Source organism: Myripristis murdjan, chromosome 3 (assembly GCF_902150065.1).
Source record: "Myripristis murdjan chromosome 3, fMyrMur1.1, whole genome shotgun sequence".
NCBI lineage: Eukaryota > Metazoa > Chordata > Actinopteri > Holocentriformes > Holocentridae > Myripristis > Myripristis murdjan.
The window spans coordinates 9,523,796-9,541,169 of record NC_043982.1 but is presented as its reverse complement, the minus strand read 5'-3'; the positions used below and the strand labels follow the sequence as shown (position 1 = coordinate 9,541,169).

The window sequence follows — 17,374 nt, the reverse complement described above, 5'->3', positions numbered from 1 at the left end:
ATTTGTGTGTGTTTGTCTTGATGTATGTGTGTTGTATTTCTGCACTGGGAATTAGTAGCATCTTCAGGAGGGAACAGGCAACGAAACCCTATCTTTTTGCCTTCAGGGGCACAAAACATCAAAGATGACTGAGTACTTACTATGTGAATATTTACTGTACTGTCATATTAGCAAGACATACATCTTTTCCTTCAAATAAATAGAAAAACAATCATATATTATCACCACATATTCCTCTTTTGCCAGATTTGTCTTACCTCTGCCCTTCTGTTGTTTTATACCCAAACTGCAATCCCATTAACCATCATGCTGATTGTAGCTCCAAGTGCTGCTCCCTACTTTTTCTTGAAGTGAAGCATTTTTTATTTATTTATTTGTTTTGCCAGTCAACAGTGTGTGGAAAACCACTGTGAGGTGAAGAGTGTAGAAGGAGCAGGGAGGGGAGAAAGGGAGAAGGAGGGCACAGGGCTCCACCCAGGCTTTGGCCTGTTCCTCTCAAGACCCTGCTTGCTGCACTGACTTTCAGCTTGACCCTCATTACCATGCACCTTCTGCTGCCCCCACCTGGCAAGAAGATGCGGAGTGGGGGCTAGTCGATGTAGGAGAGTCTACTGAGAGAGGCAGGCAGATGTCCTCCACTTAGGGGACTAGAACATGTGTCCGAGCCTTAGAGAGAGGCAGCATCACTCAGCCTGTCTCACATCTATTTAACCTAGCATCTTCCGCGCCACACTTCCTGTTTGATTGGCAACTTTCTTCACCCTTTCTTCATGTTGTAAAGTAAATTTGTAATCCCCTGGAAAAGTGTTTTATTTCTTGTCCAGGGACAGTAACATAGAAAACACCTCCAGATTCCCTACAATGAGCACTGTTAATACGGCTGCAGCTCAGGTCTGTCCTTGAGCAGCATATAGAGGGGTTAACACATCTTTCATGTGCCTTTCCTCCTGATTGTATTTATTGTTCTTTGGCCGTTGGAGGTAGGCTGTTGCTGGGTACAACCATTGCTTCTCACCCCATGGCACTGACCTGCTAATCAGTGCTGAAAAAGGGCAGACTGACTGCCTCTAATTTGAGGCAAAGTCTAATTACGCTCTTTTTCCGGGACAATAAAGTTCTTCCCACTCAAGGTCAGGGGCATGCCCGTCGACAGGCCTGTTAGCAAACATCTGTCCAGCAGACTCCACTTCCGCTCCTCCACTTAGACTCATGTGTAGCCTGGAGTCACAGGCGCTGAATGGAGACTCCCTCTCTCTCTGTGCCTCTGCCTCTCTCTTGCTTTCTTACACACAGGCACCAACGCATGTGAACACACACACACACACACACACACACACACACACGCCAAGTGCCTTTACCATTGACATTAACTAAGAGACTAGCTCAGATGAGAAGAAAATAGAGTTGGGTCCGCTCCTGTGTCCATTCCTCTCTTAGACAAAAGGCTGTTTGTGAGGGAGGTGGGGGCAGTGCTATCATTGTGGGAACATAATCAGTCTGTCATTTCCGCTGCCCATGTGCTGTTGTTATCCCCAGGTCCCCTGGAAGAATGGACCTTTTGTATTGCCGCTTATGTGGCAGCGATAAAGTTTCTTACAGGAGCGCATACGTGTTTATATCTGGAGATATGTGCATGGACATAAAGTGCTTTGTTTGGCTTTAGTCTGCGTCTGCACTGCTGGAGGTGGGGCACTCGGGCCACCGAAGCTGGGTTGCTTTTTTCCATCCACACAAATGCAGTCTGTATATGGCCAGTCAAAGCAGGAAATGAGACAGGGCATGCTGATTGGCCATAGGAAGAGAAATTAGATTCTCCCTGACAGCACCATCTAACTGAATAACACAACAAACCAAAAGGTTTACCTAGTTGGAGGACAGCAGGCCGGTGGGGGAGTTATGGGGTGCTATCTGTCTGATGGGGAGAGGTCCAAGGCTGTATATAGTGTAACACTCTTTTCTAAGGGGGTAGTTTCAGACAGCAGCTCTATTTGACAGACCCCTGCCATTTGCAGCAGGAGACAAAAGCCAATTTCATCACTTACCTGGTGGCCAATCAATACTGACCTGAGGCAGAAAGCGGTCCAAGCAATGCAGGAGTCACAGAAAAACAGATAAACTGGTACAAAAATAGCCAGAAAATCAAATCAAAATAATCATCAACATATATTAAACAGATGATTTGTTTCACATTTACTGATATCCAAATGTTTTATATCAAGAGTTAAGTTACGACATTAAACTGTAATTTTATCTAGGATATGAATGACTTTATCCAAAAAATTGATCCAACACACATTTAGCAATCTGTGGCTCACCAGATTTTTTTTTTCCAAACCTTCATATCAGTATCCTTAACCACTCTTTATGGTGTACGCCACATAGTCAGCCCAGCAGTAGAAATGTAAATTAAGCTTTCAGAGTTCAACCCTGTCACAGGCACAACTGTTATTGAGAGCCTCGCCAGTCATTTGAACCACACGTTTGTGTGGTAATGTCACCAATCATTGCACAACTTACTGATTTAACGCCAAGGAAAATAAGAGTGATGACATCAGTGTTCTTTGTGCAGGTTTCTAAGCCTTAATAATGCTTGTATTTAACATATTCTGTGATGGGAATCCAACTGAGGTTGGGTTTCTAACATTGTGGGATGGTGGGTGAATGAGACTGTCTCACGTGGCTGTGTGGAGACAAATCACAGGCCAGAAACTTCAATAGGAAGCTGTGTAGATCTAGAGAAATGAGAGCTCTTTGCTAACACACTTGCGTCCAGTCGGCAAACTTTTCTCTGTGATGAGTGGAAAATAGGGGCTCCAAGTATTTTGAATGAAAGCCATCTCTGTGTGGTTTTTAAGACTGCTGTCTCTCTCTGGGTTCAGCCTTTGAAATACAGTTAAGACCTTTGATGGAGGTTCTCTGCCAGCCTCATGGAAAGAGAGGAAAGACGTAAAAGAGAGAGAGAGGGAGATGAAGGGAGACAGAGAGGCAGAGAAAGTTCTAGGGAGAGGAAAAGAGAGAATATAAAACTTTGAATGTTTGCTGGATTTGGATGTTAACGCCTTTGCGGGTTTCTCCACCTCCCTACAGCAACTGTATGCCGCCCAGCTTGCCAGCATGCAGGTCTCTCCTGGAGCCAAGATGCCCCCACTTCCCCAGCCCCCCAATGCTAGTGGGCCTATCTCTCCTTCCTCACTGAAGAATGACAAGAGATCCTCCAGCCCTGTCACTCAAGTCAAGGTACATCCCTCACTTAGTTCAACTTTTCACACCTACTCCCCATCTGCCAGCCCAGGCATTGAGTGGTACTTGACCCAGCCTAGTTGGTGCTGCCTCAGTAAAGTAGCACCCAGTACTGCTACTCACTTTTTCAGTGCTACAGTGGTCCATAGCAGGGCCCGGCTTGTAGCAGGCCATCAATCTGTGAGGTTTTTAACAAGGCCCTCTCTCTCTCAACCAGAACTCTGTGGACATGGTTGCTATGGCTCTGGGTGCTCCAAGCAAGTAATTTGTGGAGCACATGGTTTCTGATCACAAAGAAGCCATGTTGTTGTTGTTTTTTTATTATTATTATTATTTCTTTCTGAGATGGAACAAAGCCATTTCAACAGAAAGTTAAACAGTGTTATGCAAATGCTGACAAAACTGAGGCTGAGAGTAGGATTGATGACTCTTTTTTTTTTTGCCTTGTAAACAAACCAAATACAGAAGGTATTTTCTGCTGCCGTATGGCAGGGATCCACTAGACCTCCACACAGATGAGAGGCCATATACATCATCCCCACTCACTAAGACCATAATCAGAAACATACGTCCATTTGGAGCAGTTTAGCTTAATAATGTCACAATGGAGAAGAGACATAAATCATGTCATTAAATGGTAGGACAGCGCTCTGGTATTCTCTTCAGGGTTTTCTCTATCCCTCTCTCTCCCTCTCTCTGACACACACACACACGCATGCTGATGTGCGCACGCGTGTATACACACACACACACACACACACACACACACACACACACACCAACCCTCAGGCCTTCTGCCCTCTGGGAGTTTGATCCAAAGATTGCCATCAAACTGACACAACCATATCCTTTGATCAGATGAATGCCATTCTCTATTTACCGGATGAGGTGGATGCCATTTAGGGCAATATCACTATAAACTCACTCCAGTCTCTCAAAACGTTGCTAAATATTGCAGAATTAAGAATTTAAACTGATAGAAATTAAACAGAAATGGAAAGTAAATATACTCTGGCATCCTCCCATCTGTATCCACACTTGATGGAATTAGATTGCCTTTAGTTTTGTTTGTCTGCTTTCAGCTTCACTGCATGACAAACTGCTATTGGCACAGCAATAACAAGGCCTTGGGGCAGTCTATGCTTGAGCCATATGTTTGGACAAGGAGACACTTGGGCTTTGAGAAAGACTCTGGTAACGACAGCATGAGCCCTAATCTCATTTAAAAGACTGCTGTATACACAGGGCGATTTACACTGCGCAAAGTGGCATTTCTCTCTTGGGATCTGAATTTTTTTTTTTCCTTTTAGGTGATAGAATACTTCATCATAATCTGGTGATATTTGAAATATTTTATGGAAAAATATTTTAGGAATTACTAAATCCATTCATATTGGTCTTATATGCTTTTCACCATGACTTTTGAACAATGACTGTATATTTTATGCATATTGAGAACAAGGGTTCATACAGGTTCCTCTAGGTCAGTGGTTTTCATAGTGGGGTGTGGGGACCCCGAGGGAATAAAGAACAGGCTTCCAGGAGGCCCTAAACAAAATAATTTAATTCACTAGAAATTATGATACAAAAAAATGTATGAGTGATTATTTTTAGTATTATGTTTTAATCTCACCACTTTGAATCTGCTTGTCAGTGTTGTAATATGACATCTAAATAATTTAGTACTTATTACAAACGAAATTATTTTTTCATATCAGGGACTCGGGGCAAAATCACTCCAATCAGCTCAAGGGTCTGAAAACCAGAAGAAGTTTGGAAACCTCTGCTCTATGTCACTCTTATTTCTTGTGTATTTATGTTTCTTATTCATGGGCAATATTTACATACATTTCTGCAAAGAAAGGCTCAGATGGAAATGCATAAAGCTGATTGTGAGTTTTTCAGCAAAGCATCAACTTCTGACATGTATGGCCCCTGCCTTCCGTTCGTCTGTTTGTAATCCTTCCACTACCTTCCATTCAGGCTGCAGGTACTTTCTGATAAACAATGTTTGGTCCCAGTGGGCGAACTGCTGAGGACAGCACCCGGGAGAATTCTGCTGTTCATGTCCCATCATCCTCAATAATGCCTTACTGCGCTCCAAAAGGCTGCAACCAGCCCTACACATACAGCATTGAACACATGTATCCTCCTTTTGACCTGTCACCCAAGAGCTAAACCACTTAGACATTTTCTATCACATTATATATCATAGGAATCGCTATCAAAGCAAATGATAAAAACCAAGTATGCACAAATGAGGAAGGAAATTAGAAAACAAGTTAATGAAGTAGATAATGTAAGTCGACATCTGATGAATGGAACAGCTGTCTTTGATCATCGGCACCGCTGTTATCTGGTCATTATTTATTCTTCGAACCAGAGTGCAGAGACAGAAAGCGGGGAGGAGGAGAGGGAGAACAGATGAAGATGTACAGAGAGGCAGAATCTGCTTTAATTAGCGTGAACAAAGGCACTGGGCAACTGCGAGGAAGACGGTGATGGCACAGTTCCTAAGGAAGTATCGATGGGGAGAGGAGGAGAGAGGAGGAGAGGAGAGGAGAGAAGAGATTGGGGGAGAGAGGAGGAGAGGAAAGGAGAGGAAAGGAGAGGAGAGGAGAGAAGAGGAGAGGAGAGAACACAAAGAAAAGAGCATGGTGAGAGCAGAGAATCAGAGAGGAAGTGTGGGTCAGCACAGGGATCCTGTAATTAACCAGGAGCAGAGCAGAACTGCGCCGTCTGGCAATGCACAGCTCCACCAAAAGGGGTGGGGGCCACCTATTAACATCTGTCTCCTCTCATTCCCCTATCTCTGCTGCCACAGGAGGAGGGAACGCAGCCCCTCAACCTGTCCGCCCGGCCCAAGACAACAGACATGGTCAAGTCCCCCACATCCCCGACACAAAACTTGTTCCCTGGCAGCAAAAGCAGCCCCAACAGCCTTGTCGGCAAGGGCGGTATTCCCAGTCCCTTAGGAGGCGGCCTGGGTCGCGGTTCCTCTCTGGGTAAGACCTCAGACTGCCTCCGCTTCCGAAACACGATCCCACACTGCAAAAAAAGACTCCATCTTAACAAATCTTTTACTCTTGTATTCTGTGTTAAAATCGTGGTTTTCTTAATCTGCCAGTGGGGTAAGATAACCTCAATTGTTTTCCAGTGCATTTGTTTCAAGATTTTTTTTTGAGTAAAACAAAATGTTGAAACAAGACAAAATGCGGCAGATCAGCCCACCACTTGTATGAGGAAAATGATATTTGATTCAAGAAAATTGATTTGTACGGAAACAAGCAGGATTATCTAAACTCACTGGAAGATATTTATTTGAGAATACTGAATATGAAACTAAATGACTTGTTAAGATGGAAATTTTTTTTACAGTGCACACCAGGACTATGCCACAAATACACATACATACACGTACAAAACCCACACGTACACACTCACATGCACGGAGAAAGAATGAGGACCTATTACAGGATTTTGGTACACGTCATATCTGCCAGATGAATGTTGTTGATGAACCTGCAGCGGTCAGGTTATTTTCTGTCTCTTTCTGTGTTTTCTAAGAGGCCATTTTACTGTCTTCACCCCATTCCACCTCAACCTCCACTATGTGTGTGCGTGTGTGTATGTGTGCAGACATCCTGTCCAGCCTAAACTCTACCGCATTGTTCGGGGACCAGGATGCGGTGATGAAGGCCATTCAGGAGGCCAGGAAAATGAGGGAGCAGATCCAGAGGGAACAGCTGCAACATCACCAGCAGGGCATGGAGGCGAAGCTCTCGGCTCTCAGCTCCATGGGCCTCAACAACTGCAGAGTTGACAAGGTTAGGACTACAATCAAATAAGATTTTCTTTCTGTTGTTTTTTTTTTTTTCCTGTCCAAGCCCACTTGATCCTCCCTATTGCAAACGGTTTCCCATTTCACTTTTGCACTGGTATACCAAATAATTACTTACCCACTACAGGGAGTAAAAAATAAAAGAACACAGACCACACAGGGTGTTGGTGGTCATAGTTCTCCATGAAAGTAGTGGAAAAAACAAACTAGTAAAGAAACTGGAACACAGTGATTTTGATATAGCAGTAATTCGTAAAACCAATTTTTTCTTTAATCCCTGTCCAGGGTGGTCGTATTGATTGGCATTGGCATAGTTCAGTGTGTATATGTGTGTGTTTACACAAATGAGTCTAAGACTGTGTGTGTAGGTGTGTGTGTGTGTGTGTGTGTGTATGTGTGTTTAGAGGGCTTGGTGTTGTTGATGTTGGTGTGAGGGCCGTGACAGGCCATGGCAGTGCCCGGTGTGGGTTAAGAAGACTCTGAAGTCTCTGCCCAATTAAAGCAGACTCGCAGCCCTCTCCGTCCCTTGACACGGGACAGGGCTGCTTTGTACCAGGAGCACACACTCCCAGGGATTCCCTTTAAAAATATCTTCAATCGATGAGTCAATCAAGGAGAGAAAAAAGCTGTCCTCCTCCCTTCAGTTTGATGCCATGTTGCCAGTTGGCTGTGAGGAGCAGGCAGGAACTGGGAGCGATGCTCATTAATATTTCAACACCTGACACTTTCAACCAACAGCTTCAACTAGGTCAATGTATATGTAAAAAAGTCAATGAATATCTATTTTGATTTCCCTCTAATTTGGTGTTTGGAGGAGATCACTGTCTACGCAGGTGGCAATCATCCGTGCTCTCGCTGAAGTGTGGCAAATAAATTGGCACAGCCCACAGAGAGGATGCAGAGAAACGGGATCCCCCCTGTACTTACTAACAAGGACTGATGCTGAACAATAATGATTCACTCTTTAATCCCGTTTTATTTCTTTTAAAGCGGCTATGAGAAGTGTACCGGGACACATTTTATCCAACTTTAAAGCAAAACAAGAGGCATGCATCTTTAAATTGATAGCTTTTGTTCTATTTTTGGCTTGTTTTACTCAGGTCCCGTGGCATGTGAAGACTTTTAGCATGACGGTGCGTGAGGTCTGTTAGTAAGCACCCCTTTTTTTTCCCACTCCGTCACTGTCTGTGACAGGAGCCTGAGCAGCTCCCTGCCTCCCTTTCTCTGAGGTGAGTCTGTGGTCAGCCAAGCAGCAGAATCTGCCATGACATGACAACAATACCTTAACAATGTCTGCAGAGAGACATTTTCAACAGGCAGCCCACACCTACCTTTACATTGTCCTTAGCAGGTGGAGCTTAACGCCTTTTCCCTCCCTGCTTAGTCTCTAGCAGGATTTAGTTTTGTCTTCCCAGTCTGTTCAAACTCATCTCAGGGGAGATGAATGTGTTTTTGTGTTTTTTTTTTTTTTTTTTAAAGGATTATGTGCATGACATAGTTAATCATTCCTCACCTGTGGTCTACCTTTTGACTCTGCCACCTGAGGAGACAGGGACAGAGAGAGAGAGAGAGAGAGAAAAGAAAAGAAAAGAAAAGAAATGTAAAGCAGCCAGTCAGCAAGCACGTAAAAGCTCTGTCTAAATGCAGTTTATTATTAAAGTACAATAAGGAGTGATTAAACTTGTCGGATTAGATTTAAATGTTTGAGCGAGTTCAGGCTGAGGCAGCTGGCACTGGAGGATTGTAGCACTGACAGCACACAGGCAGAAACAACAAATAATAATTAGTGATACCATAAGGTTGAAAATACGACTGGTATGTTTGGGTTATTGTGTTGCTAGTGGTAACTATGCACCAGACACTCCCTCTTTTGGGAAGTCACACTTTGGGTTTGTGTGTGTGTGTGTGTGTGTGTGTGTGTAGCTCTCTGTGAGATATCAAATGTACTGGTGACTTTTTGGGGTGAAAAGACCCAAAAATATAATAATTGAAGGCTGTTGTCGCCTTGCCATAGGTAATAAGTTTCTGTTTTCATTACTATATATCCCATTAAATCACACCTCAACTGAGCTCATGCTTGACTCTCTGGCTCCAGCAAATCAGAGTGAGATACTATCACATTTTAGTTTCAGTGACACTGCCCCTATTAGGATGGTGTGAAATTAGAGGCATGCTTTACCAAGTCAGCTAAAAGAATTACCCCATCATCTTCATCCTTCTGCTGCAATAAAGAACAGTAGGTTGTAATTCAGTGGTGAAGTGAGAGAGAGAGAGAGAGCGAGCGAGAGAGAGAGAGAGCGAGCGAGAGAGAGAGAGAGAGAGAGTCTTCTGCTGATACAAGCCAACAGCCTAGAAAGGTTTGAATGCCCCAGATAAAAGCTTTCACTTTGGTCAGTTTCAGAATATTAATATTTCAACAAAGCCCCTCACCTGACATAAATATGGTGTGGTCTTTAATAGCTCTCTCCTCCCAGTCTCTTGTTTCGAAGTTTATCATAGTGAGAGCTTACATGAAGAAGATTCTGGAAAGGTAACATAAATGGGATTAAGGAGAGGTTAAGATCATCTAGTGTGGCTGTTAGAGGGGGATATTAAATATTGATTTATCCCAGTGTAATGACCGGGCAGAGGAGTGGGTCTAAGTGCTGCTTACAGATGGATCAATTCATCTTTTAATACAAAGTGTGTCTGTGCAGTACAATGCATCCCTCCCTAACCTTTATTACTATGACTTCTCTCCTCTCTCCCTCTCTCTCTCAAGCCATTGACCTAGGAGATAGATCAGACTCTGTTCTACAGTACACAAGTCCTTTACTTGAGGACATGTAAAATATTCATGCTTTACAGGAGCATATCTTCTTGCTTGTCTTTTTATTTGTCTGTTTTTTCACTATATCCCATCAGTACAATAAAACCTTTTACAACCCCTCTACAATTTACCTGTTTGAAATATTTATCTAAAGGTATTATTGTCTGCAGAGGGCAATTACTTTGTTCCATTATTTACCATCTCCTCCTCACCCAGCGGAGGCTTTTATCTAGAGCTCGCTAGCATGCCTACAATCAAATACATCCCAATCCATTTGTAACTCTTGGAATTGTTTCCTGCTATTATGTACTGTAGCTATATCAGGATAGACTGTTTTTTCAGGGTCATAGTTGAGGGCAAAAAAAGAAATCTCCAACATGTATGCAAAATGCATAACCTGTCATGAACATCAACAGACAAATGGAATGTAAGGTTAATAGGTCTGTGTAATATTTGCTCCCTGTGTATTTTCATTGGCCCAGAATTTTTTATTTATTTATTTATTTATTTTCATGAAAAAAATATTCCTGCATTCCTTAAAATGGCTTAGATCTGCACTTTGTCTGCCTTTGGTATATCAGTCTATGAATATGCAACTAACTTGTATCATATTTGATAATCAGTCAATCTATTTTGAATTTCTTAATTACACTAATATTGTTCATGTGAAGCAGCCATTTTGAGTTGGCCTTTTTGATTTTTTTTTTTTTTTTTGGAAAATAAAAACACTCATGTTGGACAGCTCTGAACAGCTCTGAACACACAGAACTAGGAAGGCCCTAACATTTGTGAAAGTCTCTTTGTTACACTAATTTGTTGTTGTTTTTTTTTTTTTTTTTTCTTTTTTTTTTTTTTTTGGTAAATAAAGGGTGTTGCACCATCAGCTGACAGGATTGGCTTGCTTGGCTTAGAGTGTACACACACACCTCCACCTTCAGTAGAGGAATGTAAAAACATCTCAAGGTCAGACATTTTAGGGGACATAAACATTTTTGAGTGGAGAAGGGTTTTAAGTAATGCTTTACTATGACATCTTATTAACCAACAGTAAAAGCGGGGGGGGGGGGGGGGGGGGGGGGGGGGGGGGGGGGGGGGGGGGGGAGACAACAAAAGGTAAATAATTAGAACTTGTAAACTGACCTTTGTGGCACTTAATTCATAACTCATTCATAACCCTTCTCTGTAAGTGTAACCAAAAACAGAGAAAAAGCAAACTGAAAGCCGGAGTAGAAGTTCATAATGCAAATCTATTTATTCATCCATCAAGTCAACAGCAGCTTTACCAACATACACAGTAGGTGGTGTGTGCTCTTGTTGTGGACATGGAGTGTGTGTTTCCTATAATTGTCTGGGCCTTTAAAAATGAGCCAGATTTATTCATTCCTTTTTTTTCCTCAGAAATTGCCAATAAATGGTACAGGATTGCTGCACAGTGTATTCAGCCTAAGGAAACTGTTCCTTTCAAAACAAAATCAAATATAAAAACAGGGTTCCTTCAGTATAAATTTATCAAATCAATATATGCAGTTTTGGCAGAGCATGTCAAATAAAAAAATTATTATAAAAAGTTCCTACCATCATGCCAGTGACACAACTTTCCAAGTTACTGAATCCCCGACTAACTCTGAAGTTGCGTCTGATCTGATTGGTCTAAAAGTGCCTACCATCGATGTGAGTCAGCCAATGGTCAAGCAGAGAGAGACAGGTAACAGTCTCATCACAAATTGGGCCAATTACAGACCTCTCAGCTGGTCCAAGTCAACCTCCTACTGGTCGTGGGCCACTTGGTAGGCCTTACCGCTGAGCCCTGTAAGGCGAGGTGTGACAGATTTCTATACTGATGCATCCTTTCCACTGCCTTGGCTCTGATATTTGTTGCACGTGTGACGCCCTGGAGGTTGTGTGTTGAGATAAAATATATTCCTCTGCTGACATGTCCCAAACTGGAATCAAAAGGTGAAAGTGTATTAACCTATTGAACTGACCTCTTCTGCCCTGCAGCCCCTCCTCTCTTCAATATTGATGACTGCAATTGTCCATTTCCCCCTTCCCGACGCTCAGCCTCTAAATATTCAAACACAGCTTATACTGGTGCTCCACAAATCCTGACTCCTAACCTATTGGGTATAGTGGTTATACTGCTCCCTACTGAGTGTGTGTGTGTGTGTGTGTAAGTATGTGTACACGCACTTGTGTGTGCATGTGTGTGTGTGTGTGTGATGCCAGGGCTCTATTCAGGCAAAGCCCTCACAAAGACTTTGAATATAATCTTGTCTGGTCTGCAGCCCTGGAAGCAATTTTCTGCTCCTTTTCGACTGCTGTCTTGGAAATTGCAAACCAAGGCGTTTTGGCTGCAATGTAAATCCTTGGCATACAAGGGTTTGCCCATCCAAATTAGATTATGCTCAGCTCCCAGACACTGGCTGTAGCCAGCAAGTGCTATTGTGAAGATTGCTTACATTAATGCTTTGTCCAATTGTCCACATCTGCCAAAAGAATAAAAATAGTCTATGAGTCGGGATAATATGTGCCTGTGTGTATGTGTGTGTGTGTGTGTGTGTGTGTGTGTGTGTGTCTCCATTTGTGTATGTGTTTGTATCTCCTATGTCTGTGTGCAGGCTGCTGTCCCAGGTCAGGTCTTTTGCTCTGTCTCGCCTCTCTCCCAGAAAGACATCAAGGCTGCATCTTGGTTGGGTCATTTGGCTGAGGCGGCTCCATTATTCCCTACAGTTGTCATTTTACATGAATTTCTGGCCTGCACCAGTCGCTCAGAAATGTTACTGGCCCTGGTGGCTAAGACCTGTAGTGCCGCAAGGTACCTTCAACAAAAGACAAGGGAGAGAATAAGCCACAAAGGGCCATTTATACTCTATGGCATTGTTGCGGTATGCACATAATGGCTCCAGTGTCCAGCCAGTCGTGAGGTTTTGTGCATATTTGAAAGGGCTTGGGAAATGCTCTAATATACTGCAGTTTGCAACATGCAGTGTTTGATAAGCCAGGAGATTTGAGCCCAACTTAACAGTCGCTGGAGGACCTAGTGAACAGTTCAGGATCACTGAGAGCTGGAAACCCGTAAAAGTACATGATCTCAATACAAATGATCTCAGCACAGTGTAGGAGAACATAAAAAATTGAGTGCTCCGTCAAAAAGACTTCATTGCGCCGAGATAGCAACACATAAAACCCTTTTATAAAAGGATGTGTCAAAAATATAACTGGAGACAACATGCAGTTGTGATACTTCTCAGCCAATATTATTTTGTGTTCATTCTCATGAGTTAAAAAGTAAAATACAACTGTTATCCCACACTAGACACACAGGGAAGTGTTGAGAAAATCAAACATTTTTTTTTATTTTATTTTATTTTATTTTATTTTTTTATATTTATTTATTTTTTATTTTTTCAGTGAATGCAAATTTAGAATTCCATTTGAAAGCACCTTATCTTGTGGGTGTGACTTGTTTTGCCTCCAACAAAAAGGATCTCACCCTGAATAATGATAACATATTCTGTCATTACAAACAAACAATAAAAATTAAACTGGCTAAATGCCCAGAGCAGGATTAGCTCAGCTATCTTTTACATAGATTAAGCCCCACAATTAAATTAAAGGCTGTCCTTTTCTCTGTTTTAAACAAATGAGGTGATGCCCTGGCAGTACCAATGGGGACAGGAATAGCAGGCCTTTCTGCTCTATGTGATGCAGAGGACGGCTACTATAGAACAGATGCCAGCCTGTTGTGGCTGCTACTGTTGATTCTGCTGCCGCTGCCTGCATTAGCTTTAGCAAAGGGGGAGCTCCTGGTAAAAAGAGAGCAAGAGTCTGCATGAAAGGAACTGTGGGCTTACCGCACGGCTGGATGTACTTAACATTTAAATGGTTCAAAACTACCAACTACTGGAAAGCTGCAGACTTATAAATAACATTGCAACTGGTTACAATAAAAATACAAAACAGACGAGGAGCTGAACACGGAGATAGCTATGTAAAAGTGCCTGTTAAAGTGCAGTCTTTGTCTCCATCACGGCTGGGACAGATTGTTGAGGGTTTCAGTTTGAGGCCCTCAAAGTCCTGACTTGGGAGCTACAGACCACAGCGATGACTGACACTTGATACACAAAGCCTTGTATTGTGGTCAGAGAACCATGGCCTTCAACTTGCCACATACCAGGTGTGTGCTATAGCCAGAGCCAGTTCAGCACATTAAACAACATAAGTGGCTGTTTAGGGTCCTGCAGCTGCCATCGTGAAAATTTTAAATATGTATAAGATCATATAATTTCCACCATGGAGGAAACATGGACAAAATCCAAACAATAGTTGAGAGATCTGAGAACGTGTAGCCAATAACTGCTGTAGGATTTCACATAAATGGCTAAACATGTAATATATATATCTACACATGCACAGCCAAAGCGTAACCAGACTATTAAGTGACTTAGAATGGCAACTGATAATTTTTAGAAGGGAAAATAAAAGACATGCATCATGCCTGCAAGCTGACTGACAGGAATGAAGCAGTTTCCTCACTAAATGAGCATTCTGATCTCATAAATGCTTTAGTAACATCCAAACTGTGTAAATACTTGTGCAATAAGGCATTGTTTCCTACTTTGCAGAGAATGTGCACAACATTTAAAAATGACTTCCATTAACGCCCATGTGTTTACGTATAGGCCTACTTATCAAAGGATAAATGTATTTAATTAGAACTGAAAACAAAAGAAAATACAAAGTGGCATATTTCACACCTGGCCCAGAGTCTAGAGCTGACACTGGCCGTACAACATGCAAGAAGATCTGTTTTTTTTTTTTTTTTTTTCCCCACCAAGGTATTATCAGCATCTGCGTATGAGAAAAAGCATAAGCTAACTCATTGGATTTTGCACCTGTCTGATTTGATTATTGCTTGCTCAGTCAAGCAACTCTTCACCTCGGCCTTGCTCTTCTACTTAAGTGACAGCAGAGCAAGTTTGTGAAATTCCTAAAGTCATAAACAGCATCTTCTATGGCGTGGCAAGTGGCACATCAATTTCTTATCATGTTGTGTGAAAAGTGTGTATACTGTTGCAATCATCTCAATCAAGGCAGTTTTCATTATACTGTATCATGCCTAAACATGACTCAGCAGGCTTGCCTGTCTAATGAGTCCTGCCCGTTTAATTAGTCCATGCTGATCTGCACCAGATTCTACCTCCCTGCACTGTGTGTTTTGCTTTCATCTGCTTTTGAACAATCCAAGGCCATATGGCTTTGCCTATAGCCCGGGGCTATTTATAAAAGAGAGAGTGAAGGAGTGTCAGGATTGGCAGTGTAGTGCGTAAATACAGGGCAGAAGTAGGCACAATGCACAGGGCCGTCCGCCACCCGCCTCTGCCCAGAATACACCCTGTGGGCAGAGCAGCAGGCCTCCGGCACATGTTCTGTGGCCAGGCAGATTAAAGCTCTCTTTACAGCATTGACAAGGGCTCTCTTGGGTTTCTCGCACAAGAAGTTCCACAGACTCTGCCATCCATCCATCCATCCATCCTTTTTTTCTTTCCTTCTCTCTCTCTTCCTCTCTCTCTGTCCCTCTCTCTCTCTCAAGACTCATGACTTCACTGGGCAGCCATGTGTAACTGAGCAAAATGCGTCTGTAACCAAACTTTAGAGACAAAGACTGCGCAGGCTGGGCAAATGAGATTATTGTGGGTGGCATTTTTCCACTACAGCTTGAAGTGCACTGCTATAATTTTAGTTGTGGGATGGAGAGCTGCATGCTGAAGTCATTTGAGGGAGGGACCAGTTGCTTGCCAGCGGTCGTGGTCAGAATGGGAGGGGAACAATGTGTACTGTTACATCTTTTGTGTCCTCTCTCTTCCTACCCTCCCATCACCCCTGCTTCATTCCTCTGTTCCTGTTGTTTTGTTTGTCTTATAAATACCAAGAGATTCCCTCACCTCTCAGTGCACTGTCTCACATATTTTTTCTTTCTCAGTCTTTAAATCCTAAGCATTTTTTCTCTGTGTGTTGAAGGCCTGCTGTACTGTATGAGTACCTTTTATACCAGCCATATTCTCTCTCTTCCTCTCTCTCTCTCTCTCCCTCTGCAGGATGGCCAGCATCCCTAGATACTGCATGTCCTTTGCTACTCTTCTATGTTAGAGTGATCAGTAAAAATTTAATGACACTATAAAATAATAAAAGTGCCATTAATTTATCACAGCACTTGATGCGTGGGCAGTAAAGAAGCATTAGTTCACTGAATATTTTCAAGCCTTTAAACAAAAAACCCTGATGATGTGCATATAATTTATGGCCCTAATTGCAACTATAATTCTAATTCCCAGATATAAATTACCAAACTTATAACCAATAAGTATATTAAACTCAGTATATAAAATTTTATGAAAATTTGTGGTACCATATTGCACAGACGGTCTAATGTTCATTAGCATAGCTAATACAAGGAAAGGGACATTTACTGTAACAACAGCTTTATGACACCGAGGTATATAAAACGCTTCTCTGTGCTATCTAACCTGCTCGAAATAAGCCCTGTAAGCAAATGTGTGTGATCGTAAACGTTAACCATGTGATTTATTATGAAGTGAAGCTACCTAAAAGAAGGCTGAAACAAGGGCCTCATTCAGAGTGCTCACTGTTGTTCCCAGCTGCCTAACGCTCAGTAATCACATGACTTTGTATGGTGAAGAAAGAAGTTCAGCACAGAGCTAGTTATTAATAAAATTCATTGATGGATGGCCCCTGTTCTCTCTCCTTCTCAGCCCAACATGATGCTTAATGATCATGAGTTTATAAAAGGACTTGATTGATCAGGGGGGACCAGCGGAGCACAGGAGAGGGAAGAGACGGCTAATTTATTACAGACTCGCCCATGAACGCTGTGTCTTGGTGGTGGACTGTCCAAGTAGCATCCAAAGCAGCACCATTGCCCATCCTGCTAATCGCACATCAGTCACTTTGTCATCGGGCTGCTAGCTTCTTTCATTAAGTGCAATAATGTGGCTGGGTGATGAATACAGCTCTGTGTGTGTGCATGTGTGTGTGTCTGTGTGTGTGTGTGTGCGTGCGTGTGCGTGTCACTTCACACAGAACGTGGCGCTGAGAAAGGCACTGCACTCCATCTTCTCTTTACAAAGTGTCCTCTTGCCCAGCAGGGACCGCCACATATGTCATAATTACAAAACACTTAAGTAAGCAAAGGGCTGTCAGATAGACAGGCTCTAATCACAGGCCATAAGCAGGTAGTGGTTAATTGTATATCAGAATCACTCAGCTGGCCATAAATAATGACTGCTCCTTCAAGTATGATGGTAAATTGCAGTGCTCTTTCTGTCTCTCGCGCAGTCTTTTCTTTTGAGAAATAGTTCTTGAATAAATAAAAGCATGAGGAAAATCAAAATACTGTGAAAGGCCTCAAATGGACTTGAACTATACTCATCCTTCATCTTGTCATCCTTTTCAACCATCCAGAA

The 17,374-nt window shown here is 42.5% G+C and overlaps 1 protein-coding gene and 1 long non-coding RNA gene across 4 annotated transcripts in view; one reads left to right on the top strand and one right to left on the bottom strand.

Annotated features, from left to right (window-relative positions):
- sox6 (SRY-box transcription factor 6) overlaps positions 1–17,374 on the top strand; it is a 120,800-nt gene that overhangs the window by 85,355 nt on the left and 18,071 nt on the right. For all 3 annotated transcript variants that reach the window (XM_030046868.1, XM_030046876.1, XM_030046860.1), the window contains 3 exons: positions 3,088–3,237; positions 6,065–6,245; positions 6,880–7,067. In XM_030046868.1, the coding sequence (XP_029902728.1) occupies positions 3,088–3,237; positions 6,065–6,245; positions 6,880–7,067 (519 nt within the window). The remainder of the gene's footprint in view (positions 1–3,087; positions 3,238–6,064; positions 6,246–6,879; positions 7,068–17,374) is intronic.
- Positions 8,602–17,374, bottom strand: part of LOC115355946 (uncharacterized) — a 172,250-nt gene continuing 163,477 nt past the window's right edge. The window contains exons 4-5 of the long non-coding RNA XR_003927928.1: positions 9,512–9,603; positions 8,602–8,621 (exon numbers count right to left, since the gene is read on the bottom strand). This is a non-coding gene — a long non-coding RNA (uncharacterized LOC115355946). The remainder of the gene's footprint in view (positions 8,622–9,511; positions 9,604–17,374) is intronic.